Source organism: Cryptomeria japonica, chromosome 10 (assembly GCF_030272615.1).
Source record: "Cryptomeria japonica chromosome 10, Sugi_1.0, whole genome shotgun sequence".
Lineage (NCBI taxonomy): Eukaryota > Viridiplantae > Streptophyta > Pinopsida > Cupressales > Cupressaceae > Cryptomeria > Cryptomeria japonica.
Genome location: NC_081414.1, coordinates 712,873,640 through 712,900,819, shown reverse-complemented (window position 1 = coordinate 712,900,819; position 27,180 = coordinate 712,873,640). Strand labels below are relative to the sequence as shown.

The 27,180-nt window shown below is 37.8% G+C and overlaps 1 protein-coding gene across 1 annotated transcript in view; it reads right to left on the bottom strand.

Moving 5' to 3' along the window:
- Positions 1–409: 409 nt before the first annotated feature.
- Positions 410–27,180, bottom strand: part of LOC131029317 (DNA polymerase zeta processivity subunit) — a 73,858-nt gene continuing 47,087 nt past the window's right edge. Inside the window, exons 4-5 of the mRNA XM_057959761.2 lie at positions 916–1,105; positions 410–789 (exon numbers count right to left, since the gene is read on the bottom strand). Of these exons, the coding sequence (XP_057815744.1) occupies positions 593–789; positions 916–1,105 (387 nt within the window). The 3' untranslated portion in view covers positions 410–592. The remainder of the gene's footprint in view (positions 790–915; positions 1,106–27,180) is intronic.

Here is a 27,180-nt window from a genome sequence, read left to right as displayed (position 1 = left end):
AGTTGTGTTGTCTACCTTTTATGTCCACTATTGCCTTTGTAAAAAAATTCAAGTTCTATCAAAACCTGTTTTTACCGTTTAATCAAAAACTATAAATCATGAAAAGTATATAACACACTCCAACAAATAAATAACAACTGATAATTTTCTAAATTTTATTAAACCTATCTATAGATGATAAAAAACATATTCAAATATATCTAATTTTAAATTAAAAAATTCAATGAATATAACTGTTGTTGGTCTCTTGTTATAGTTTAATAGTTCCGGCTATGCTTTGTCAAAATTGTTACTATCACCCTCCCACATGCTAAGCGTCAACTTCTTATTGTCTCTGCTCAATGTTGAGAGTTAGGCATGATAAAAATCTTATATTCCCACCACATTTGGATAAAATAGGTGTCAGATATAAATCATATGACTATTATAAATTTATTACCATTTCACAAGGATTTACAGAATGAAAGTAATACTAAACACTAACTTGCATCCACATAAAGGTTAACTCTAATATAAATAGAGAATCAAAATAGTTTACCAAGGCATTATTACAAGTGCAACCCAATCATCAAGAGCCACTAAAGTAGCAGAACTACAGTTTCCTCTCGGATTCTGAAGGATGTTCCACATACAATTGCACATCTAATGGTTCACTACTCATTGACTTGACAGGGGTAATCAATGGAGGCTGCTGCCAATGTTTAGTATCTGTTGGTATCCATAACTGTCCCCCGTCACTGCTATTCCCAGGTAGCTGCTTGAAGTAGCCTACTATTTCCCATGCACAATCTGTATATAAAAAATTTTTGCTTGTTATTCATAATGCAAAAATCTAGAAAATTTGCTTCTCTACTTAAAAATATAACCATTAACTCTGGATGCTCATAATGCTCCAGACATGTATACAGTACTTACCATCAGGAAGTGGCTGAAGCCTCGATTCAAAAACTGACAGCTTTATAAGAAAAGCTCTTAAAGCATATTCAACATCATTTGCCAGAAAATCTGACTTAAATGACTTATTCACATTCAACCGGAAAACGAATTTCTCAACTGGAATTTGATTTTTGTCGCTGAAAATTATAGCCACTCTCTCTACCATGTCCTGCTCAGTATTCATCCATTACTCTGCTGTTTAGCATAAAAATTCTAAAATAAATATAAAGAACTTGAAATCATTCATGTACCATTAATGTTCAGGTTATCCTAGAAGACCCAATATTTAAGTACAAACAGTGAATTTTGTGACAATACTGTAGCTATTTTATATTGGTAAAAACTTGTCTGTTATATTATAAACAGGACATACAGAAGTTTTCTTAGTGGAGAATTTCCAACATCACGGCAAGACAAATTTAATCCCCACTTGAACAACTTCGAATCATAAAGTAGGAAACAAGACTTTCAAGGCACCCAAATCTGAGAAACTCGTCCGTCTCAATCATCCAGACAATTCTGTTCTTGTAAGGCGCAGACAAACAAGAAAACTGATAACTGAGAAGTTAACAGCCAAACTAGAAGATTTGATAATGTTAATGTAAATGTAAAATTACTGTCTGCGAAACCATAAACTCTATTAGGGTCTAAATCGATTGCTTTCAAACATGCACACAAACACATTGGCCCTGAATTGTTGATAGAAAATGTGTAAAATGTAACCAAAAGGTTAAACTGTAGCATTTCAGAAAGTTTGCCTAAATACAAGATTCTATCAATTCAGAATAAAAAATTCAAACTTTCTACAACTATCAATTGCTTATGATACAGTTTATGTTAAAGTGCTGCATAATTAAAAATATTATTTGTTTTCCATATGGACTCTTGAACACACGAATCATGGTATTTCAAGCAACTACCATGTTATACGAACTCTTGTCTGTTATCCCTGAATTTTGTGAGGGACAAAATCTGGAGGGGTAGTTTGTAAAACGAAGATCTTCCTCTATTTGTGGGTGTGCCTTCCCTTAGGAAATCTATATGTAAGGAAGACAACTAAATTCTAAAGAGCCAGTATAGAGTACTCACCTATAAACAGATGTACAGCGTTCATCATATATAGGAATAGAATGTATTTTGGGGGATTATATTCTGAAATCTCCACGACATAAACTCCACCAAGTTCGGTAGAACCACAATACTACAGTTAGTTTGAAATAGTCTTGAGATTAATTCTCAATTTCTCATTATAACATTACAAACACTTTAATAGGAGAATAAAGTGGCATTTGTCATCAAATTTGCAAAAACTGATCTGAATATAGATTTCTCACATGAAATATTAGAATTGTGACACAGATGAAATATTTCTCACACATGCACAAAATGAAATACAAATCTTGGTCTAAATGTGAATGCTTCATTAATCTTTACATCTTTAGAGTAAATGCAGAACCACAGTTCTCTTGCCTCGACTCCCTTACTGAAACAATCAATACTGTACCTAGACTTTCATTACAGAGACAATAAGTTTCCAAAAGTTTTTCTTTCATCTCGTTACTTTCTATAGGGTGGTTTTTATTGGCCATGTTTTCCCAACTGGTTAATTCTTCACAAATTTGAATTTAGATTTGCAAATTGACAAATTTTGAGTAAATAATTCTTCAACTTTTGGCATAAAGTAGAGTAGTAGCGAAATTTCTTGGGAATAACTTGGCAAACCAAAAGATTAAAAAATAAAAATTATATTTATTGGATTGAATAGGGAAAACATCGGGTTATTGTCAAGTTCAGGAAAAATCACTGCAGAATGAGAAAAAAAAGACCCACAACTGTTTTTTCCAACCCAAAAATTAAAAAATACATAAAAAATTGCTTTGCCCAATTAATTACATGAATATGCAATTATCTCAGAAAAAAAAGGCATCAAGGCCAAGCAGCAATAAATTGGAATAAATCCTGATTTTGTGAAGGTTCCTGCAACTTTGATATTATAAATATAAAGGTTACATAAAGTTATTAGAATTGTCAAAATATACATTTATAAAGACTTTTTAGAATTTGCATGAAACACGTCTCTTTAACTGGAGAGATTCACCAACCATTCTATAAACATTTTCCAAATTCTTCATACCTCAATATTTCCCCTAACTTTCTTTCTATACAAATCATAAAGAGTTAAATTCAATCGAAGTCATTTAGTTATATAACTGAGAAGATGGTCATCAGTCTGCTCAATCTTCTGTGTCTTCCTCGGTAACATTCAGCATCTTCTCTTTCTTCAGATTTCCCTTGTTAAAGACTCTCTTTTATGCACATTCTTTAAGTTTGTTGAACTTGGCTTTATTACATTCTATATATCGGAGGGCACACCATGTGTCGACAGTTAGTTGCACCACCTTCATCTAAAGGTATCTAATATTTCCAAACTTTGCATCCTGTTCAAACTGTACCTCTTTATATCAGGAAACATCTACCTTGCGTCTGCAAGCCTCAAGGATCTTTGTATACTCCCTGCATGCAGTATGATTCAAGTACTTCTGTTTTATGTTATCTTCTGTTTCTTTGAAGACAAATGTTCTCGACCTTAGCTCTCTTGATTTATTGTCAATGAAATATTCTTTCCTCTGAATTTGTCAAAATTTTTGGGTTTTGTTGATTTTTCAGATTTGTTTTGTTTGGTTTACTTCATAGCAGAAAGGTACTTTTGCATGCAATATTGTATTTTGATAGTAACAGAATTAAAGGAAACGCACGAGGACAGAACGAAATTATTTATTATTGCTGAAGACAAATAGTATTCACAACTATCAAGGAAAATGTACCCAAATTGCTGCTACAGAAGTTCTTTAGACAAAATCTGGAAACCGCCTTAAGTAGACAGCTTCCAGTTTGCTGAAATTCGTGCCAATTCTGATCACTGGGGTTTGTGCATGCACATAGGCTGCTGATTGCTGGTTGAGAACATCTATGATTGTCCCAGATTCGCTGTAAATATCAGAACTGATTTTCTGATAAGAAAGGCGTCTCAGACTTATTTGTTCAGACCTTCAGAATGCTGCTTTTTGACAACTAAGACCATCAATCATGCAGGGATTCTCCAAACCACCATACGGGCCGTGATTCTCTTGAAATTCTAAAGTTGATCAATTCTTTTTAAGCTCAGAAGAGAATGAAATCTGCTCCTAACACTTGCCACAGCTCCCTCTGTTAGATACGGCTGAGTAGAAAAGCACCAGAATTGCTTCCCGAACTGAGTAAAACGTTAGTGCAGGCCTGGGGCTACGTCCAGAACTGCCATGACAGGGGTTTCTTCCTGCTTTTTGATCTCCCATTGCAGAGAATAAAATTCATGAAATGAAGTCGATGATAATAATAACCAAAGCCTCTTGACCCCTCTTTATATCTCCTCAAAAAGCCATCGATGCTTTAAGAACTCATAACTTAGGCGAATTGTCTTGGCATTAATACTTGCATTAATTATTAAATAGCCCCCATCATGAATTCGCCTAGGAGAAATAACATTGTGACTTAAAATGGCCCCTTTATTAGTCATCGATTAATTAGAATATATTTGTTTGGGACTCAAGCTTTTTGGGCTCCATTTTTAATTTTCCACTTATTCAATTAAATTCTCCTAACCCCAGGAATGAAAAGACTACGAAAAATTATTTTCAAGACTCATCATTAGAGAGGGGACATTACAGTCCTCCCTTCCCGGAATTGCTGGTCCTCCAGCAGTTGCAAATTGGGATGCTGCAAGATTTCCTCTCCTTCCCAAGTGGCATCCTCAATTGGTAAATCCTTCCATTTTATCAGATATTCCCAAACCATTTTGTTTGTCAGCTTCCTTTCTCTACAATCAGCAATGCCTTCAAGAACTAATGTCAATTTCCCTTCCTCATCTAATGGTGGCAACTCGGGAGATGCAATCGTGTGCTAGCCCAATGCCTTCCTAAGGCATGAAACGTGAAACACATTATGTATTTTTCTGCCTTCTAGGAACTCCAACACATATGCAACCTCTCCAACTCTCCTCAATATCCTGTAAGGCCCATAGAAACTTGGTTTTAATTTTTCTACACCATTTGTCTTCAATGTGGATTGCCTGTATGGTTGTCAACGCAAGAAAACTAAGTCTCCAACTTCGAAAGACCTCTCAACACAGTGTTTATCTGCATACATCTTTTGCTGGTTTTGTGTGTGTTGAAGATTGTCTTTCAGTGCCCTGAGAATATCCTGGTATCTCTGCACTGTCTCCTTAGCCCATGTGTTGGTGTGTTTTTATGTACACGCAACGCAGAATAAAATACCCAGATATATCCTATTCTCTCTTGATCAAAATCTTCTCTGTGCTGAACAGACAAACTGTGTGATCACAAAGATGACTCCAAGGTTCCGAATCCATGCGAATAGTCTCAATTGGTTCGTTGTGATATGCTAGTAATCTCAAGAGGGACTTACGTAATTGTTTGAGTGAATCAATCAAAGGATTCTGTTGATTGCTGATGCTTGTAACTTTCTTCTTTTTTTGGAATGATTTTCAATGAGCTCTTTTCAATCCTACTTCTACTATGGCTTGGAAAAAAAAGGCAAAAGGATGAGGGTTTAGGAAGCTAATTCTAATTCTAAGCTAATTCTATGAACTCCAGAGACGGAAATTGCAAAAGTGGAATCCAAAACCAATTCTTGCTTCGCCAAATTCAACAACTACACAAGAATGGTGCAATCTTCTAGGAAATCAAAAGATCTTCATAGCACTTTCAACAACTACACAAGAATGGTGCAATCTTCTAAGGAAATCAAAAGATCTTCATAGCACTTACATTCACCAACATCTTGAACAAAGAATAAGGCAATAGAAGTTAAATTTCATTTACTGGTTCAAACTAACTTTGCACAATAACTGAAAATCATCCAATTATCAAAAGTATGAACACATCATTCCACATTGAGCAACTATCAAATCCTTCATTCAATCTAGCAACTTGGAAATAAAATCTACTCTATTGAGAGCCAAGAAACCATGCTAACTTGCAAAAGTAGACAAAATTCACCAACAATTGAACAATGAATTATGTCTTAGCACTTCAGAAGTATTATTACAACAATTTCTCAAAAATCTCTCCCTTTACAAATGAAAGGAGGATTTATATAGGCACCCCATTACAAAGCAACAGCCCAGATCGATTTAAGATCAATGGCCAAGATTAAAAGAGAAAACCCTAATTAGGGTTACTTGCAAAAAACTCTTTTCAGCCAATGAGAAAATTACAACTCTGGATAACCAATGAGAAAATAAGAGCCACTTGTTGAGTCTGGTTCATTGTATCTAGTCATGTCTGACTTGGAACCCATGGATTGGCTGATTGATGACTGGGATGGGATTTGATTCCTCATCATGAAGAAGTGTTGATGCCTTGGGCAATATCTTTTGATCTGAAGGAAATTCAAGATGATTAAAACATTTTCTTCATTCTCATTGCATCTTGAACTTATCGTTCCTTGGTGTGGAATCATTTGATTTTGGATTTCCAAAAGAAATCCAAGGTCGATGTAAAACCTTTCATCCTTGTATGACTTAATCTTCTTGAATGTCTTGATGGAGTGTAAGTCTTTCTTTGTTCCTTTCATCCTTGGATTCCAGCTTGAAGCGTGAAAGTTGTTCTTCCATCATCTTTTCAACTGGTTCCTTGTTTCATCGGCACCTTCCTGGAAGTCTCTTCTTTGAGTTGACATCAAGCACCTGAAAATATGAAAAAATTGTAAGTTAAACAAAATAAGCTTGATGTTATCTTGACGAATTTTGAAAGAATAACTCTGATTTTCTGATTAAACTTTGAAAATTAGACTCAGAATCATGGTCTAAAAAACAAAAATCGGAGAGCTAAATTGACTAAGAATTTATGAAATTTATGTCTAATTTTGAACTCTGAATTGAAAATCAGGCCTAGGAATGCTCTGGAAACTTGAAATCAGATTCAGAAAACTATGAAAATCTTGAAATTTAATCTGATTTGAGACTCCAAAGGTGGAAATCAGACTAATGGAGGTTCTGAAAATCAAAATCAGACCTCATAAACACCTTGGAAATCAAACTTAGACTTGGAAAATTTCAAATTTTAGGTCTAATCAGACCTGGAAAATGGCCCCAGAACTTGAAATCAGACCTTATAAACATTCAGGAATTCCAAATTCAGACTCAGAAAATTCTAAAATTTGAAGAACAGAGCCTGATTTTGGGAAATTTCTGAGATGAGAATTAGATTAGGCAATCAAATTCAGGCTTAGGAGTCATAACTTTGTAAAAACTAAGTCTGATTTAGGTCATCCCTGCATCAAAATCACAAAAAGCACCCCTATCCTCCTGATGAAATTCGAAAATTAGGTGTAGGACAGTCATGCATTGGTCTAATAATGAGAATTTGGAAAGAACGGAGACAATTTGGAGGCCAAAATCTCAAATTTTTGCCTTAGAAGTGCTTTAGACCTGCAAGAAATAGAGAAAAAATCTCAGAGAATGCTGATGATGGGCAGACTTCAACATGGATGAGGAAGTTTTCCACTTGCCTTGGGCGGACTTTGCTTGTGCTCAAGGAAGTTTTCCATGGAAACTTGGAATTCTTCTGTGGAAAAAAGGAATTTTTTTTCAAGGAAACAAGGAATTTTTCCGAGGAATTCAGGAATTTTTCCCAAGGAAACAAGGAATTTTTCTAGAGAATTCAGGATTTTTTTCCGAGGAAACAAGGAATTTTTCTCAAACCAAGTTCCAGACTTAGTCAATTTCTTGTGATCTTCAATCAGCCTTTTAGAAATTATCCTCTAGATTTGAAAGTTATTTCATACTTGTTTGTTCTGGATGAATTCTCCTGACTTGACACATCTTTTGAACCTGAAACCATCCAAAACCTCGAAAAAAGCAAAAAGCAACTTTTAAAAAAAGCAACCTTCTATTTTTAGAAAAAAAGCAGGTTCTCAGATTGGCCCCAAAATACCAAAAACAAAATTTTCTAAATTTAGAAAAAAGCATAGTTACCAGGAGACCCATCTCCTACCCTTGGAGACCCGTAGGTACCGGATACTTCTCTGGAAACTTCTTGATGCATAAGGTGCTTTTGGCTGCCATCTCCAAAGTCTCCTGACCAAAAATTGACGTCTCCTCCTAGATAACTTAGGGCAAAATGCAGTAAAAAGGCAAAAAAAATAAAGCAAACAAATAAGATAAGCTCGCAGCAAAGCAAAGTCATAGGGAAATGACTAATAAGGAAATTGTTTCACATTTTCACAGGAAGACAAAAATCCATGCAAAGTTATAGCAATCGGATCTATTGACAGTGTAGACTTTTTGAGAGGACTGATTTCTTGTCATTGTAATAGTCTAAAGAGAAATTGCCTTTACTATTTAGCCGACAATATTGAGTGTGTTCAACATCTATATCAGCTTACTTTCACTAAACAATTTAGACTGGCTAAGGTATCAGCAATATAAGCAATTTTAATTTCAATTTTTGTTCAATTTTAAAGTTAATGTTAAACTTTACCATTGTTCTTATTTTCGAAGTTCTTTGTCATGATATGTTTTGGAAATTATTAAATATTATTTATTAAAAAAAAATTGGCGTCTCCAAGTACCCTCGTCTCTTTTTTTTAGAAAATTAGTCGTACCAGTACGGGTACCAGTCTCCAAGTAACCTTGTCTCCTGGTAACCTTAGAAAAAAGCAAAAAAGCAAAATTCCTAAACAAAAGCAAGTTGTCAGAATTGACCCCGAGAAATTGCGATTTTACTCCTTTGTCCCATCTAATCTAAGACCATTTGTAGCATTAAAACATTCTTTCGGCCGTTCCTTCACTTTTTGACTCTGATGACTCCTCCAAATTTCATAAAACTTGACTCATTTATGAGACTTAGAGACTGGAGACCAAAACCTTAAACTAAAAGCAAAACAAAAAAAAGGGGTCCCCATTTGCAATGGGGCGATGTGTGATTACGTCACAACACCATGGAACTTTGCTATCATCAAATGCTAAGTCCATGAAGGACAAGGCATCGTATATGTAGAGTGTTCTAAAAGGAGACATGCCAATAGACATGTGGTAGGTAGTACTGTAGCAATACTCACCTAGATAAAGCCATCTCACCCAAGCACACTGCTGCCCTGAAACATAGTTTCGTAGGTAGCCTTCAATCCACTTATTCACTGTTTCAAGTTGCTCGTCCGTTTGAGGATGGTATCTCGTGCTAGGTGTCAATTTTGTTCCCACCAATCTAAACAACTCTTGCCAAAACATACTCAAAAATCGTCTCTCTGTCAATCACAATCGTTTTGGGTAGCCCATGCAATATGTGGCACTGAGGAGTCTGTACGTACAACAAATAAGTGTGCATATTTTCTAAGTCTATCAACGACTACAAATATGGAATCTTTCCCCTACACACAAGAAAGTCCTGTGATAAAATCCATAGATATCCCTTCCCACTTCTGCTTAGGTATCGGAAGTGGTTATAGAAGGCCTGTAGGGAACATGTTCTGACTTGTTTTGTTGGCAAGTTAGGCACTCTCTAACATGTTGAAGTACGTCATCCTTCAACCCCTTCCAAGTGAATCTCTCACGAATCTGATGATAAGTTTTGAAGAAACCTGGATGTCCTGCCATAGGTGCATCATGCAACGCTCTCAAAATTTTGGCTTTCAATCTCGATCCTGGTACAAGGTAAATTTTGTTCTTGTAATAGATGATGTCATCAACCGCTGAGTATCTATCACCCTATACTTTGTCGTCAATCAGATCATGGATTCTTCAAATATTCTGATAGCAACTGAGATTTCCAATCTGTTGAAATCTCTATGAGAGAGCAGAGTGTTGGTCTTCTAGATAAGGCATCGGCAGCAACATTTTTCTTCCCTTTACATACTCCACATCGAAATCGTAAGCCTAAATCTTGCTTACCCATTTTTGTTGCCGCTCATTCAGGTCCTTCTGCTCCAGAAAGTACTTGAGATTGTTGTGATCAATCCAGACCACAAATTTTGTTCCCACCAAGTACTACCTAAACTTAGCTAGCGCATGCATGATCACTAGCATCTCCTATCATACGTGGAGTACAGTCTCTCTGTGTCTCTCAATTTCCTGCTCTCGTACGTAATTGGGTGTCGATTTTGCATTAACACTGCACCTATCCGTCACATTCCAAGACAAACGGTTGTGTGAAGTTTGGCAATGCTAGTACTAGACACGAGCTCATGGCTTCCTTGAGATTATCAAAAGTTAATCGTGCCTCCTCAGACCATATAAATGCACCCTTCTTAGTCAAATCTATCAAAGGGGATGCCAATTGTGAAAACCCTCTCACAAACCATCTGTAGTAAGAGCACAAGCCAAAGAAGCCTCGCAATTCTGTTATATTCTTGGGTGGCGGCCAATCCATGATTGCCTAAATTTTCTCCTGATGCACTTCCACACCATCTGGCCCAATAACATGTCTGAGATATAGTATCTTCGTCATCCCAAACTCACACTTGGAAGCTTTCGCATAGAGTGAATGAGCCTCTGTGATACTCAAGACCACATCCAGATGATGTAGATGATCACTCCAGGTCCTGTTGTAGATCAAGATATCATCAAAGAAAACCAGACAATATTTTCTCAACTGATCACGAAACACGTGATTCATGCAGGACTGAAATGTTCCCGGTGCATTCATGAGCCTGAATGGCATGACCATGAACTTGAAGTGTCCATAATGGCAACGGAAAGCAATCTTATGAATGTCTTCCTCTCGGACCCCTATCTAATGATAGCCAAAACGGAGATCGATTTTTGAAAAGTACACGACCCCGTGTAACTCATCAATCCTAGGTATGGGATATCTGTTTTTTATAGTCTTCTTATTCAGCACCCTATAGTCTATGCACATGCGCATAGCCCCGTCCTCCTTCACCAGAACCACTAATGAGGCAAATGGGCTCGAACTAGGCCATATATGTCCCATGCTAAGGAGCTCCTTGATTGTTTTCTCAATCTCTTCCTTGAAGTGTCGCGGGTGACGATAGGGCATGGTAATTACTGGCTTCGTGCCCTCCTCCAACTCAATCACATGCTTGAACCCCCTATCAAGTGGACATCCAGGAGGTATATTATCAAAGATTTTGTTGTGCTTATCTAGTACTGTCAGGATATCCACATGGTATTCTGGTTTGCTGCTAGAAGTCAGCTTGGTGGAGACAAAACACTGTGATGCCCAATCAACATCTTTGTGCCTGAAGAGGGCCTCCATCCTTCTTGTTGATACAACTCGTGGACCACCATCAGACATTGCCTTAAGCACCATTCTTTTTCCATCAACCATAAATTCCAATTGCATCTGCTTAAAGTCCTCAACATTACGCTCAAGTGACTCTAGCCACTCCAGTCCCAGGAGGACATCTATGTTACTGAGCCCAAGCACGTAAAAGTCACCTATCCATGTGTAATCTCCAATCTGTATACATAACTGAGGAACTACTCTAGTGCAAGTTAATGGAAAGCCATCCGCAACTATGACAGTGAATCCGAGAAAGTCCTCAGCTTGAAGTCTACGCTTCATTACCAATCCCTCATCTATAAAGTTGTGTGTGGCTCCACTGTCTACTAAGCACACCATTTGTTGCCTCTTAAGAACACCCTTTAGCGGCTGCGAGGAACTTTGGATAGAGAAGCAATGCGTGGAGTTTCTTTGGTTGTATTGTCTTCCTACTCTATCTAAGGTTGTTGATCCTCTTGTTCACTATCAACTCCCACACAAGTCTCTTGCTCTTCTGGTTCTTCATCATCAGACATGACTTCAATCAAGTGTACTTTGCCTTTCCTGAGGCACCGGTGTCCAAGTTCCCATGGTTCCTTACAGTTAAAACATAATTTTTTCCTTCTAAGTTCATTCCTGGACTCCTGATCAGCCTTTGTTGGAATATTTTTCCGCTGATTAAAACTTTTTTTATCAGATTTCCACAAGCTGAAACCTTTTTTTAAGGTTGAAAAGGGGTAGTTTCCAAGTCCAGTGCTAGACCTATGGCATCATGAAGTGTACTAGGCTTATGAGCCTTCACCAATCCTCTCAGTCTATCACTCAGACCTTCAACAAACAACATTGTAACACGCCTCTCAGACATGTCGGGAACCATAACTACTATTTTCTGAAACTCATTCATGTAAGTCTCAACATGACCAATCTGCTTCAGCTGTGCTAATTCCATGTAATAACCTCAACATCCTTCCTATCAAATCGTGCAATCAACTTATTGACAAACTCCTCATATGAATGAATCAAACCATGATCCTATGATATAAGCCCGTGGTGCCAACAATTGTATGCCACACCCTCCAAATGCATCGTAGCAAATTGTATGGCCTCATCCTCCTCCATAGGCTTCAGTGACAAGAATGTGTCAAGTTTGTGAACCCAATACCTAGCACTATCCTTTCTGCTTCCATCAAATGTGAGCAAAGAGACCTTATTAAAAGCATCCTTGAATTCTTGAGGTTGTGTGCCTTGCCTGGTTGGGCCTCTAGGTCTCCTTTCCTCTCTCTCTAGGCAGTATCTAGGTCTCTCTCCACTGGTTCATAAACTGATTCAAGTTGATCAGTCCTCTTACATCAAGGGGAAGAGCTCTATACTCATCATAGGCCACCATGACATCATCAATAATATGAGTCTCTGCTTCCTCCAACACAAGAGCTTCTTCTTCCTCAGCTTGCCTTGGCAAAAACACAGGACGAAGTGGCCGATCAGAACTTGTGCCTTCTGTCCTAACAGCATTAGAGGCTGTTCTATCCTGATTTTCATGCCCAGCTTCGCTTCTTTCACCATCCCAATTCTGTCTGTGCCTGCGGCTGAACTCTTAGATTTCCAATGGCATTAACAAGCTGCTGTTGTGTCCGCATGAAAGTTTGCATTGTCTGTTGCTACTGCTAAGCCATTTGATCCATAATATCTTGAAGACTTGGTTGTCCATGTTGAGGTTATATAGCTGCGAGAGAGCCATCCTCTTGCATTGGTGATTTATTTTCATATCCTCAGCGTGGCTAGCTCCTCCGCAACTGTTCATCCAGCATGACATGTGCATTCGTCTTCCTTCCTCATGCCGTCGGTGAAGTTCACCACTTGGATTGTTGTTGGTGGCTTATCTGTCTTCTTCCATTCATACTTGTCTCTTCATCTACCATTTTTCACGAGTTATTGCGGGTGTGTGACCGTTTCTTTGGTGTGGATGTATTTTGGTATTTCCGCGACAGCTATTGGTATCGATGTCTCCAAGAAGATAAAGCGTTCGGTTCAAAATTGTATATATGTTCTTCTTGATGCATGTTCTGTTCTCCTTCGGCAATATACGTATTTCTGAATCGTGCAGGTTGTGGCATAGTTATTTTGTGTGCTTCATCATATAGTCACGTGTAATACTTTTTATTTATTTGCTAAGTCCGAATTCTGAGATTTTCGGCATTCATTGTTTTATGGAGAACAATTGATGTGTAATTTTTTGTTTTGAGAGGAGTATATCATTAGTTATCATTCTGTCAAGGAGTTGTAGCTGATAAGAAAGTGATTCAGACTTTGTGATAGTCAATTGAAGATTTCAATATATGGATTGGTCATTTGAAGTTTTCAATAAAGGTATTACTTTTGTGGGCTGGGTTTTTCACCCTCAAGTGGAGGGTTTTCCCAAGATAAGGTTTTGTGTTGTTGTGCTCTTGTTTTAGTATCTGTTCTCTGTTCTATTTCTTTTATTCTGGTTCATACTTAACAGTCCATTACCGCCTCCTTCCTGTTGCTCTGCCATGTTGCCGAGTTCGAACAAGGGTTCCTGATCGACTGATGCTTCGGGTTGCTGTCCTGATCTGCTCCTGGTGAAATATCGGTGTGCTCCTACCTCTCTGGAGTGCATAGAGTCACTTCAACTGACATGCAACTAATTGTATATAACATGCAACCTTCTGGGTATCAACCAAACTGACATGCAATAGTGAAACCCCAACACACTGGCAAGATCAACAGCTCCGATACCACTGAAATATTCTTTCCCCTGAATTTGTCAAAGTGTTCGGGTTTTGTTGATTTTTCGGATTTGTTTTGTTTGGTTTATTTCCTAGCAGAAAGGTACTTGTGCATGCAATATTGTATTTTGATAGTAACAGAATTAAAGGAAACGCACGAGGACAGAACGAAATTATTTATTATTGCTGAAGACAAATAGTATTCACAACTATCAAGGAAAACATACCCAAACTGCTGCTACAGAAGTTCTTTAGACAAAATCTGGAAATCGCCTTAAGTAGACAGCTTCCAGTTTGCTGAAATTCATGCCAACTCTGATCACTGGGGTTTGTGCATGAAAATAGGCTGCTGATTGCTGGTTGAGAACAGCTATGATTGTCCCAGATTCACTGTAGATATCAGACCTTATTTTCTGATAAGAAAGGCTTCTCAAACTTATTTGTTCAGACCTTCAGAATGCTGCTTTTTGACGTAAGACCATCAATCATGCAGCGATTCTCCAAACCACCATACTCGCCGTGATTCTTTTGAAATTCTGAAGCTGATCGATTCTTTTTAAGCTCAAAAGAGAATGAAATCTGCTCCTAACACTGGCCACGGCTCCCTCTGTTAGATACGGCTGAGTAGAAAAGCACCAGAATTGCTTCTAGAACTGAGTAAAACGTTAGTGCAGGCCTGGGGCTACATCCAGAACTGCCATGACAGGGGTTTCGTCATGCTTTTTGATCTCCCTTTGCAGAGAATAAAATTCATGAAATGAAGTCGATAATAATAATAACCAAAGCCTCTAGACCCCTTTTTATATCTCCTCAAAAAGCCATCGATGCTTTAAGAACTCATAACTTAGGCGATTTGTCTTGGCATTAATACTTGCATTAATTATTAAATAGCCCCCATCATGAATTCACCTAGGAGAAATAACATTTTGACTTAAAATGGCCCCTTTATTAGTCATATTGATTAATTAGAATATATTTGTTTGGGACTTAAGCTTTTTGGGCTCCATTTTTAATTTTCCACTTATTCCCTCTTATTTAATTAATTTCTCCTAACCCTGGGAATGAAAAGGCTAGGAAAATTCATTTTCAAGACTCATCATTCGAGAGGGGACATTACAGTCAACATGTGTTTATGACTCATTAAATTTTTTATTCATGATAGATGTTAAGGCTTCATCGAGAGCTTGAGTCAAGGTTTTCTTGTAAGTTATAGAAGATCTCTTTATTGCTGTAAATCCATCTTCCCCCTGTACTCCAGCGTCAGCTATTCATTGTGGAAGCTCACATGGCTTGCAATTCCCAACAGATTTAATTTTGTTGGGGATTTTGACCTCTATTGCAAACAACCGATAGACTGGGATTAAGAAATTTAAGATTAAATGATCTGAAAACTGTCAACAGCATTTGCAAAACCTATTTAACAACATTCATAGAAGTAAATGGATCAGCATGCATACAAAACTCAAAAAGATTTACATGGGCAACCCCTATGGGAGTGAAATATCCTTAACAAATAATTTCCAGATTTGTATGCAACTTTGAAAAAATAAAAAGCCAGATAGCAAGCACAGAACTCTAACACAAACTACAAGAATACCACAACAGCAAACTCAAGAAATATGGATATGGAAATCTTAATCCACAAAAGAGTGCACAACAGTTTCAATAGTTTAGGGTCTGGTAAGTGATGTACTTTGCCTATATTTTTGTCAATGCTGATGTACAGGAATCTGCCCCTAAAAATATATCAAGCCTCTGCAGGAAGAAGTGCCCAACAGAAGTGAATGATAAGTCCTCCAAAATCCCAGCTATGGCGATCAGAGCTGAAAAGGTGGCTAGGGTTTTCGTCCCAGCTGACACCCTCAGGGAAAATTCCCAGATTCTTTTTATTTTCCAGATTTGTGATGATCAAAAGAGTCTCCCGTAGTTCATATATATAGGTGCCACCAAATAAAACTCCCACAGGTCGGCCCAAAAGAAATAAAACATACCTTGCACAAGTTGGCCCAAGAAAAATAAAAAATAAACCTTGCACAGGATTAATATTTAATTTTATTAATATTTTTATTTTATTATTACTAAAAATAAACACTTATTTATTTATTTATTTAATAATATAAATTAATAATCTCCCATGTGGAAGACCCAGGAAGGGCATGACAATCCTTGCCTCTCAAATTTTGCTTGTCCTCTAGCAATGATAGATCAAGGGGGAACCTGTAGTGATGTATTCACACATCGCCCCATTGCAAATGGGGACCCCTACCTTTTGCTTTCTAGGGTTAGTTTTCTTGGTCTTCTAGGTTCTTGTCTATTGACCTTTTGCATTTGAAGGGTCGCCGGGGGGCTCATTAGGGTAGTAGGCTCTGCTTGAGTCAGGTGGATCTCCTCAAGAGGTCAAATCAATTGAGTGATTAGGGGTTATTTAGATCATTCCTAGGGTGTTTTTTGTGTACTATCTGGTCGCACTTCAAGTTGCTAAATCAAACCTTGGTTGAATGCATAATCTCCTCCTAGGTCCCATCCCTTACATCAAGGGTCCCGAGCGAATTCACCTTGAGAAGTCTGGAATGTCATCCTGATCCTCAAATGTCCTGAAATTTGGTTGTCTGGAATATCATCCTGATCCTGAAATTTGACTAAGTCTAGAAAATTGAAGAATCATCCAAAAACTAGATTTTGCATTATAACTCCTGGAGGTCTGAAACCACTCTCAAACATCCTGACAATATATATGGAATATAACTTAAAGTATAAGAAAGAAGAAAGATATAAGGAATATCTTTCTTCTTTCTTATACTTAAATGTTATATTCCATATATGAATCCTGACGGAGAGGCTAAAATGTCAAAATTTGCTCCTGACCCTTCCAAAGGGTCCAGAGCGAAATTTCCATATCCTCTACTTTTCTCTTTGACATGACCAAATTTGTAGCTCGTAAGGCATGGTTTGAAGGACTTTGATGCATATTTGCCTTTGAAGGAAGGTTTGAGGCGATTAAACGGTGAAAATCAACCTAGAATGAGAATTTCGCTCCTGACCCTTCCAAAGGGTCCAGAGCGAAATCCTCATTTGACCCTCTATTTTGCCTAAGGCATTGAAAAGTGAAGATTTTGAGCTAAGTGGGTGGCAAATAGACTTGATGGTGATAAGGAGAGGTGAATTTGATCAATTTTGAAGGTGGATTGAGTGAAGGAAGTGTGAAACCAACCTAGAACATGGATTTCGCTCCTAACCCTTCCAAAGGGTCCAGAGCGAAAATCCCCATAAACACTATTTTCTTCCTTGCTTAGACTACCAACCTTGTTCCTTGGGCGTATTTGTAAGTGGATTAACATGTCTTTGCCTTTTGAAGTGATGGAATGTGAAGAAGTGAAGGATTTTAGCCTAAAACTAGAATTTCGCTCCTGACCCTTCCAAAGGGTCCATAGCGAAATTCTTGAAAACACCTATTTTCTCCTTAGATGAGGTCAAGACCTTGGTTCCTATGGCGTGGATGCAAGTGGAGTGGTGTATATTTGCCTTGCAAAGAAGATTGGAGTTGAAAAAATGAAGAAATAAGCTCAATATGTGAATTTCGCTCCTGACCCTTCCAAAGGGTCCAGAGCGAAATTCTCATTCTCTCCTTTTCCTCTCAATTTTGTGTCAAGCCAAGTGTCGATCAAGGTGAATTAAGATTGAAGATGCCCCTAGGCATGCCTTTGAATGACTTGTGGCCACCAATGATGAAGATTCCAAGCTAGAACTTGAATTTCGCTCCTGACCCTTCCAAAGGGTCCAGAGCGAAATCCTAAATAGGTCATGTCCCTGGCCATGGTTTTGAGCGAATTTCTCCTTTCAAGCCATTTTGAGGTCAAACAAGTGGTGTCAACGTGAGAGGGGGATCCAAAGTTGAAAGTCAAAGGAAAGCAAGGTATGAAGAATGAATCTAGGTGAAGGAAAACAAGCAAATCAAGAATTTCGCTCCTAACCCTTCCAAAGGGTCCAAAGCAAAATTCCCAAAATCACCTAATGTGCCCATGATTGAGATTAAGAGATGGATTCCCAGGCCTTGGTGGAGAGAAGACTAGTGTATGCTTGCCTTGGAAGGCATTTTGGAGTAGAGAAATAATAGAATTTGTCCTAGAATGTGAATTTCGCTCCTGACCCTTCCAAAGGGTCCAGAGTGAAATTCTTAAAACCTCTATTTTGCTCCAATTTTGCATCAAACCTGGTGTTGATCGAGATTAAGGGCATCCTTAGACATGCATTTGACCAAGTTGTGGTCACAAAATGTGAAGATTTTGTCCTAAAATGCAAATTTCGCTCCTGACCCTTCCAAAGGGTCCAGAGCGAAATTCCCTATAGGTCCTGTCCTTGGCCAAGGTCCAAAGCGAAATCCTCCTTTTTGGTCTTTTTGGAGGTCAAATCAATGATGTCTTCAAGAGAAAGCGATTCAAAGGTCAAGAGAAGTTCAAGGCAAGGAGATGATGAAATTTGAGCTAAAATGCAAATTTCGCTCCTGACCCTTCCAAAGGGTCCAGAGCAAAATTCTTATAGGGCCTGCCCCTGGGGAGGATCTTGAGTGAATTTCATTCTAATGCCTTTTTGTTGATGATTTAAGGTAGAAAATGCTATGTGAGATAAATATATCATGTGTACTTAATCATCTTTTGGTTTGTTTTGCAGGTGGAAGAAAATCAGGCTAAGCCCATCACCATCAAGACCCACGTTCCAAATGCATAAAGGAGGACTCAAGGTGTTTTGAAGCATTGGAAGACTTCAAGTGTTCAAGGAGTTGCAAGCTAGCTTGAAGACCTCATTCTACCACATGAAGGATCCACATGATGATAGAGAAGAATGACATTTCAAGGCGAGGTATGCTACCAGAGAAAGAACACTTGACAATGAGGAAGCCTCATCAAGCATATGGGAGTCAAGGAGGTACATCATTCATCGCGTCAAAAGACAGAAAAGAGATCAACCAAGACACGGACGTCAGACAAGGTGGCATCCCAATCATTTTTCCTCCAGTCAGATAGATCCACCTCAGCATGTCCAAATTCAATGTACCTAATTTATCGGGGACGTTACAAACTTCGGTGTACCTACCTCTGCTTCGTATTGGTCCTCACTCCTGGAATGTAATTTTCTCATTGGTTAAGGAAGTTTGTTATAACAAACCCTAATTAGGGTTTCTATCTTGTAATCCTTGCCATTGATTCTAAGTCAATCAGAGCCATCAATTTGTAAAGGGCTCTCTATATAAAGCCCTGGCTCTTCATTTGTAAAGGTTAATAGTCAGAGAATAGTTAGGAGTTAGCAAAAAGAGAGATAGTCGATAATAGCTCAATAGTAGATAGCATTTTAGAGTAGAGTAGAAAGAGAAGGCAAAGATTGGTGCCAAGACATTGTTGCAAAAGACATGTAAACTTTCATTGAAGGAATGGTGAATTCTATGTGTCGATTCTACAATTTGCATGGTCTCTATACTTCTCAAATTTAATTTCATGTTATTAGATGAATGGAAGAAATTTGCATGATCAGTGGTGAAATTTGTATATCCATACTACTAGCGGTTTGTTGATTGCAAACTTGCCTTGCGTAGTCAACTGGAATCATTAAGCTTAAGCTTAACTTGAATTATCGCTTCTTCATTGATATGCATCAACCTAACGGTGTCTATGCTTGTAGCAGTGATCTGAACATCATAAAGTTATCCTTAGAAGATCGCACTAACCTTGTGGAGATGATCCTAGCATGTCAAAGCAAGACTTAGTTAGAGTTTCATCAAAGGTCATCCATTGCTCCTACATTCTTAGTGTTAGAATTAGATTCCTCTCCAACCCTTATCCTTTTTTCCCTTTTTTACAAAATCAAAGATTAGTAAAGTCCCATGTTCCAGTGATATCCAAAGTAAATCAGACGCTCAAGTAGTCGAATGTAAGTCCCCTTGTGATTCCAACATAATCACATCATACCACAAGAGCTTATCCACACATAGAGATCCTACATATAAGAACCTTGGAGTCTTCTTGAATGATCCTTAGGCAAAATCTTCAGCATTCGGGGAAACTTTGTTCAAGAGAGGATAAGATACCTTGGTATTTTATTCTGTGTTCGCATGTGCATAAAAAACACATCAACAGAACCACCCTCTTCCCCATGCCAATTATGTTTCAAGGACCTCGATATTCTCTTCCACCTCCTTCACATGTTGCAGAGGTCTGTCATGTTGGCTGCAAATAACCCATAGTACTGAGTTCTGCTCCTCGTCCACTTGAACTCTTTTGTATCCATTTTTCTGTACAATTTTAGAAATACCGAATTTTGATAGACCTCTATAATCTGGCCTAACCAGCCTTTGACCAAGAGTGTTATATCCCTTTAATGTGTCTGCCGTTAGCTTTGAAATTAATTTCTGTTGTTCATCCATTTTCATAGCAAGCTCTTTCACTCTAGCTTTGGACACTCCAGCTGCAATTGTTTGTGTAGATGTTTTGACCTTCAAATGAGTTCATTCATTTTCCAAATCCTGATTTTTGCCAAGTCACCATGTCTCTAATTTGCTTATATTCTCAGTTCTAGTAGCCATTTCCCAATCTTTAGCCTCTGTAGAATTACAACCCACCACCTGTAGGATTTTGACTTGCTTATGAAGGTCTTCCACTTGTTTAGCTGTTGGTCTTTCTTGCAGCACCATTCCCAAAGACTACTACCTTTTTATGTAGGAGACTATTGAACTCCTTAGTTTCACCCAAGTAATGTCCTTGCTTATTTGACAATCCTGTTTCCAACTTATGAAGCTCTGAAATTACTTTCTCCTTTGCACGTAAAGAAATTTCGAGTCTAATGCTTGTATCAAGTTCTTCTCTTTCCTTATCCTGAGCTTCTTGACTGTTAACTGTCTGATGTTGGGATTGCAATCGCTCCTTTTCCCTTTTCAAGCTTGATAGCCAGCCCTTAACTTCTTTTTTACGTAGGTTGAGTTCAATAAATTGATTTCTCTCACTACCATTTTGCCTTCAATTTGTCCAAAACATTCCCTTCAATAATGCCTATATTGGTATCCTTATTTTGTAGTGTGCCACATAGGTCCTTGTTGCTGCTCAATTGTACCTTTTAGATTAAAAAAACTGCTAGTAGCACTTTTGTGAGTGTGTACGCTATCAAACAAAAATCTTGCATCTATTAACACTTTCGCACCTGTTCAATCTAGCTGCAGACTGAATTCTATGTCTTAGCATTTCCCATCTTTGTCTTTTTGAAACAGGGGCATCATCTTTTATTGGGATTTGACATCTGTCCTTAACATTTGAGCCTTCTTCAACAAGTCCAAGGTGAGTATCATTTACATTTTGAGGACAAAAGTAGCACACATGCTGCATCTCAAAGTAGGCTCCCTGTTTGACACCACACGGAATGTGGAATACCACTTCACAACCAAATAATGAGCAATGCTCACATGAACTAACCCTTGCACCACATAAATAGCTTAAACACTTATGATTCCTTGAACACACTTCCATAGTGGGAGCACCATCAATTGGCTCCATAGAATCTCTATCCAGAAAGTATGTTTCATTTGTATACAATGCACATTCTACATGAGCCCACTTTGCCGGATTTGTTGTTGGTTTAAGTGCATTACCATTTTTGCAACCAACTGCACAGTATATATGGACATTTGCACCACCTAAAACTCCATATTTTATGCAAAGCCAATCAGATATTTTTAACTGGTCCACTTGATCAGAATTTTGCTGACCATGGATATAAATTCCACAACTCTTACATCCGTATATGGAATCTGAAACCAAATCTTCATTGCCATTGCACATACAGCATTCTGATGTTTGAGGTACACTAGAAAGCATATGACTAACTTTTTTTCCTAGAAGTACCAGCTCCTCCTTCCCAGCATCACTAATTGGGTTCCGTTTATCCATGGAAACTATCAATGAATCCACCACGGGACCATTAAAACAGCAACCTGCTGAAATTTTGGCAGGTTCCTTATCAAAATTTTCTATCAACTCCTCAAACTTATCTTCAGTCAACTGTGACAAGGTTTTTCTTTCAGCATTACCATCATTCAAACTCCTTAGCCTTTCTTGGTCATTGCCTTCAAAATCATATTCTGGCAGGTGCAGCGATGCAGCATATTTATCTCCCTTTGAACAATCAGTGATCCTAAAAGGCAGAGTTTGGCAGGTCTTATCCAAATCAGACTCTAATTGGAGTATGTTTACAGACATCAAGGTCTCCACATTTCCCCCAAGTGAACCACTGATAGGCATAGTCAGCTTGTGGTTCCTCTAAGGTATATGCTGCTCTTCAGAAGCTAATGCACTAATCAAATCACCCAAAACTGAAAAGACTTCTTGATACTTTGCACCTCTTTAAGTTGATCCCCAGAAGAGTATTACCTTTCTATTTTTTTAGACACAATAGCTTTGAGCTCTTCATTTGTAGATACAACAGTAATATTCTCCATCATTACCATCTCCTTCATGCCTTTCCTGATCTCAAGTTTCATTTGCTTTCCATGTTTTTTTTCAAAAGTCTAATAAAGTTCCACCCTAAACAACTTTAATAAGGAGGAGAACTTGTTACTGTTGCATCTGAGAATTTTAAATAACCCCCATCAATTTTGTGAAAAGAGGGAAAGATACTTTCTCCTGCATATCTTCATTTTTTTCAATAAGATCATTGTATATATCATAGTTTTAAGACTCGTGGACTCACCACGGACTCGCGAGTCCATGGGAGCCACGAGTCGACTCGCCCAGGACTCGCGAGGCGAGTCCTGGCGAGTCCATCTGAAAGACTCGCAAGTCCTTCGCAAGGACTCGCGAGGCTTTCAGATGGACTCGCGCGACCCAGAAAAAATGTCATGCAAGCTTTAAAAGTGAGTCTTTTTTTTTTTTTTTGCCCTCATTTGGCATAACTGAGGGAGTGAAATATCTCTTGAAGGGTTGTTTTTCATTAGTTTGTAGTCTTCTCTTTAGTTTGTTCATTGTTGTTTTTCACATTTGGAATTGGACATATCATTATATGTAATTTTGTAAACATGCTGCTATTATACATTTTAGAGTTGAAACTATGAGTATGAATGATGAAGTTTCAAATATTGCGTGTTTGTAGATCATATGACATGTGTAATGTTTCAATTATGGCTCTTATGTTCTCTAAATGCATTAATTTTATGTTTTTTTGTAAAACTACCTTTTTTTTTTTGGCCGAGTCTTTCGCGAGTCTTTCACAAGTCCAAGTCCAAATTTTTGGTTTGCTGAGTCCGTGGCGAGTCCGAGTTTTAAAACTTTGGTATATATCATAACAGGCAATCATGTGATCAATTATGACTGGATCTTTCTCACTCTTGCTTTGCCATTTTCTTTTTGAGATCCTTCTTATTAATTCCTCATATTTTGGAGAGGAGAGAGTTGCCTTCAATTTTTCTAGCTGATGCATATATTTTTCATACCTTTCAGCAGTTTCTGCAACCCAAGATTTATAGTGAATTACCACTGGATTCTCTTCTCCATCCTTGCCATAAAGATCCAATCCCAAATATCTCTTGAGGAATGTCATAATCAACTTTCCCCTTCAATCCAATGATTCACAGGCTGGCAGGATTCCAGCTTTGATACCACTGAAATATCCTTAACAAATAATTTCCAGATTTGTATGCAACTTTGAAAAAATTAAAAACCATATAGCAAGCCCAGAACTCTTACACAAACCACAAGAATACCACAACAGGAAACTCAAGAAACACGGATATTGAGATCTTAATCCACAAAAGAGTGCACAGCAATTTCAATAGTTTAAACTTTAGGGGACAAAAGAATAAATATCTCAGTTAATACAAGGGTCTGAAACTGATTACAGATCTTACAAATTGCTGCTACAGAGGCTTAACATTAGATTGAATGCACAGCAGGCCTTCCAACTAGCATCAGTCACGTCAAGGCCTTGTCTTTTAACTCTCAGGGGCCTTGATGGGTGTGCTGATCCTGTAGTGAATTCCCTTCTAATGCAACCACAGCAAGGCGTTGGACTGGGCACCTGGACACTGAACTGGGTCTGATAAGTGATGTAGTTTGCCTCTATTTTTGTCCAATGCTGACAGACAGGAATATGCCCCTTAAAATATATCAAGTGTCTGCAGGAAGAAGTGCCCAACAGAAGTGAATGATAAGCCCTCCAAAATCCCAGCTATGGCAATCAGACCTGGAAAGGTAGCTAGGGTTTTCGTCCCAGCTAACACCCTCCGGGAAAATTCCCAGATTCATTTTATTTTCCAGTTTCGTGATGATCAAAAGAGTCTCCCGTAGTTCATATGTATATAGGCACCACCAAATAAAACTCCCACAGGTCGGCCCAAAAGAAATAAAACATACCTTACACAAGTCTGCCCACGAAAAATAAAAAATAAACCTTGCACAGGATTAATATTTAATTTTATTAATATTTTTATTTTATATTATTATTAAAAATAAACACTTACTTATGTATTTGTTTAATAATTTAAATTAATATATGTCTCAACTGGAAGACCCGGGAGGGACATGACAGGGAGACCAACCACCAAAGGACTTTCATAGATATATTATTCAGAATAAGAGATTCAATACAGCAAGTCTTAATACAGAGTCTCAATCTACCACATACTCTTCTACAATCAGTAAAATATCTTACACTAACAATATTTAGTCTAATGCCAACCTTTTAGTCTATAGAACCATCTAACATTGACACCTTCACACAAGATGATACATATAAACATACACATGAACCAACTGTCTAATTGTCCAACCAACACATGGAATACCAAGGGTCATGCAATTATATTCCGACCATATTCTAACATCAACATACTGCACATATCACCAAACGTGATGTCTCCATGTGGATCATCACCTTGTCTAGCAGCTGCCACACACTATGAATCGATAGCTACACACTTGATGTTGTTGATGGGTTCATATTTTTCTATATAGCCACCACTACCAGCTCCACACTAGCAGTAGCACACACAAACATAGCATCATTTCTGACTGCTTGCAGCACCTTGTGCCATCTTCTAGGACACTACCATGCTCTCAGATTATGCTGCAAGTGCTTCTGTATTGCCAATCATACGTATAGCAACACTGTTTTCAATATGCAGTTGTGAGTTCTCCAAATGACTTGCAATTGTTGTTACAGCACCACTGCATGAAAAACAACATGCATGCTGTATGACAACACTTGAAACTCACATCTTACCACATTGCATTCTGTAGACAAACTCTTCCCACAGGAACTCTCTAAAGGTGAATATCACCCAAGGCCCAACATTCTCCCAATTGATATTTACCACAAAAGAGAGTGTGGTATTTAACCCAAGAAGTTAACCTTATGACTGAGCATAGGACAAGCCCATCTCATCCCTACATGACATGAAGTTGGCAATACTAAGTAAGAACTCTAACAAGTCTTGTCAAATAATTTATCGTGTTTACCTAAGTGTCAATCTTCTTCATCTAAGCCTTCCTATTCTGAACCATCTCCCTCACAAAATGATTGTGAACATCAATATGCTTGGTTCTAGCATGGTAAACAGGATTTCTTGCCAAACAAATTGCACTATGTGAATTACATTTCACCACTATGTGACTCTTAAAACCCATGCTATCATCTAACTTTTTTAATTACACAGCTTCTTTGCAAACATGCATTGTAGCCATATATTCTGCTCCAATAGTGGATATAGTAACTAGTTGCTCCCTCTTGCTCATCCAACTCACTGCTCCATCAAACAAAATAAAAATACAACCACTCGTTGACCTCTAGTTATCCAAATCTATCAATGCCTATTGCTCAACATTTTGCCCACATTATCAGTACCATGATAAGTTAGCTATTAATCCAAAGTTCCTTTCAAGTATCCAAACACTTATTCACTTGTGCCCAATGGTTCTTACCTGGTTTTGCCATGAACCAACCAAGAACTCCCACTAATTGGGCAACGTTTGGTCTTGTGTAGATCATCACATACATAAGACTTCCTACCAAGCTGGCAAATGGAACATTCCTCACATCCTCCAATTCCTCCACAGATTTGGGAAATTGTTCCAAACTAAATATTGTGCCAACTACTAGATGTGTACTTACGAGTTTAGTGTCCCACATTCCAAACCTCCACAAAACAATTTCAAGAAACTTCCTTTGGTTTAGCCACATTTTTTGCCAGTCTCATCCCTATATATCTCCATACCAAATATATATCTAGCAATACCTAAGACTTTCATGTCAAACTTACAAGACAATTGAGCTTTAAGTTCCTAAATTAATTCATTATTGTCTCCAACGATTAACATATTGTCAACATATAAAACAATAATAAAAATGTGAACATTTACAGATTTGAATTGCACACAATGATCAACATCAGTTCTACGGCTACCAAAACCCAATTCTAGCACATGAGTCAAATTTTTGGTTCCACATATGTGGGGTCTACCTTAATACATTCAAAGATATTTTCAAGTTTTCATGTTACAAACCAAATCCTCTTTACCTTTCACCTTAAATCCTTTAGGAAATTCCATGTATATTTCTTCCACATAAGAGCAGTGTCTTAACATCCATCTACTCTATCTCAAAATCATATATCGCAACTATGGAGAACATCCTAATAGAACTCAACTTAGCTAGTAGAGAAAAAAAATCTCACCAAATTTTATTTCATCTATCTAAGAATATCGCTTTGCTACCAATTGTGCCATGTACCACTTAAGTAATCCATCTGCTTTAAATTTCTTCTTAAACATTCACTTACAACCATTGGGTTTCCTATCCTCAAGCAAATCTACCAAGTCCCAACTACTTCAATGCCAACATGTCCTCCTTCATGGCATCTTCTCTTTGAAAGAAAATGCTTCTTTCACAAAACTCAATTCGTTATCAATACAAGTCACAGCAAAAACACAACAAAGACCATGAGGACTATACCTTTCAAATAATTTCCCCTATATTTTAGATCTTCACATAGTTACCAATGAAGACTTACCTACCACATCTCCAACCTATTCTTCTTTAGGGTTTGTGCCAAATGTGTTTGCTTCTGCCATGTCCCCTTTTTTCTTGAACTGGGTAATTAATAATATTATTTGAGTTGGGCCCAATTATCTCTATCTTTAAGGGCAACTTAATAATATTATTATAATTAAAATAAAGGTGTTTTT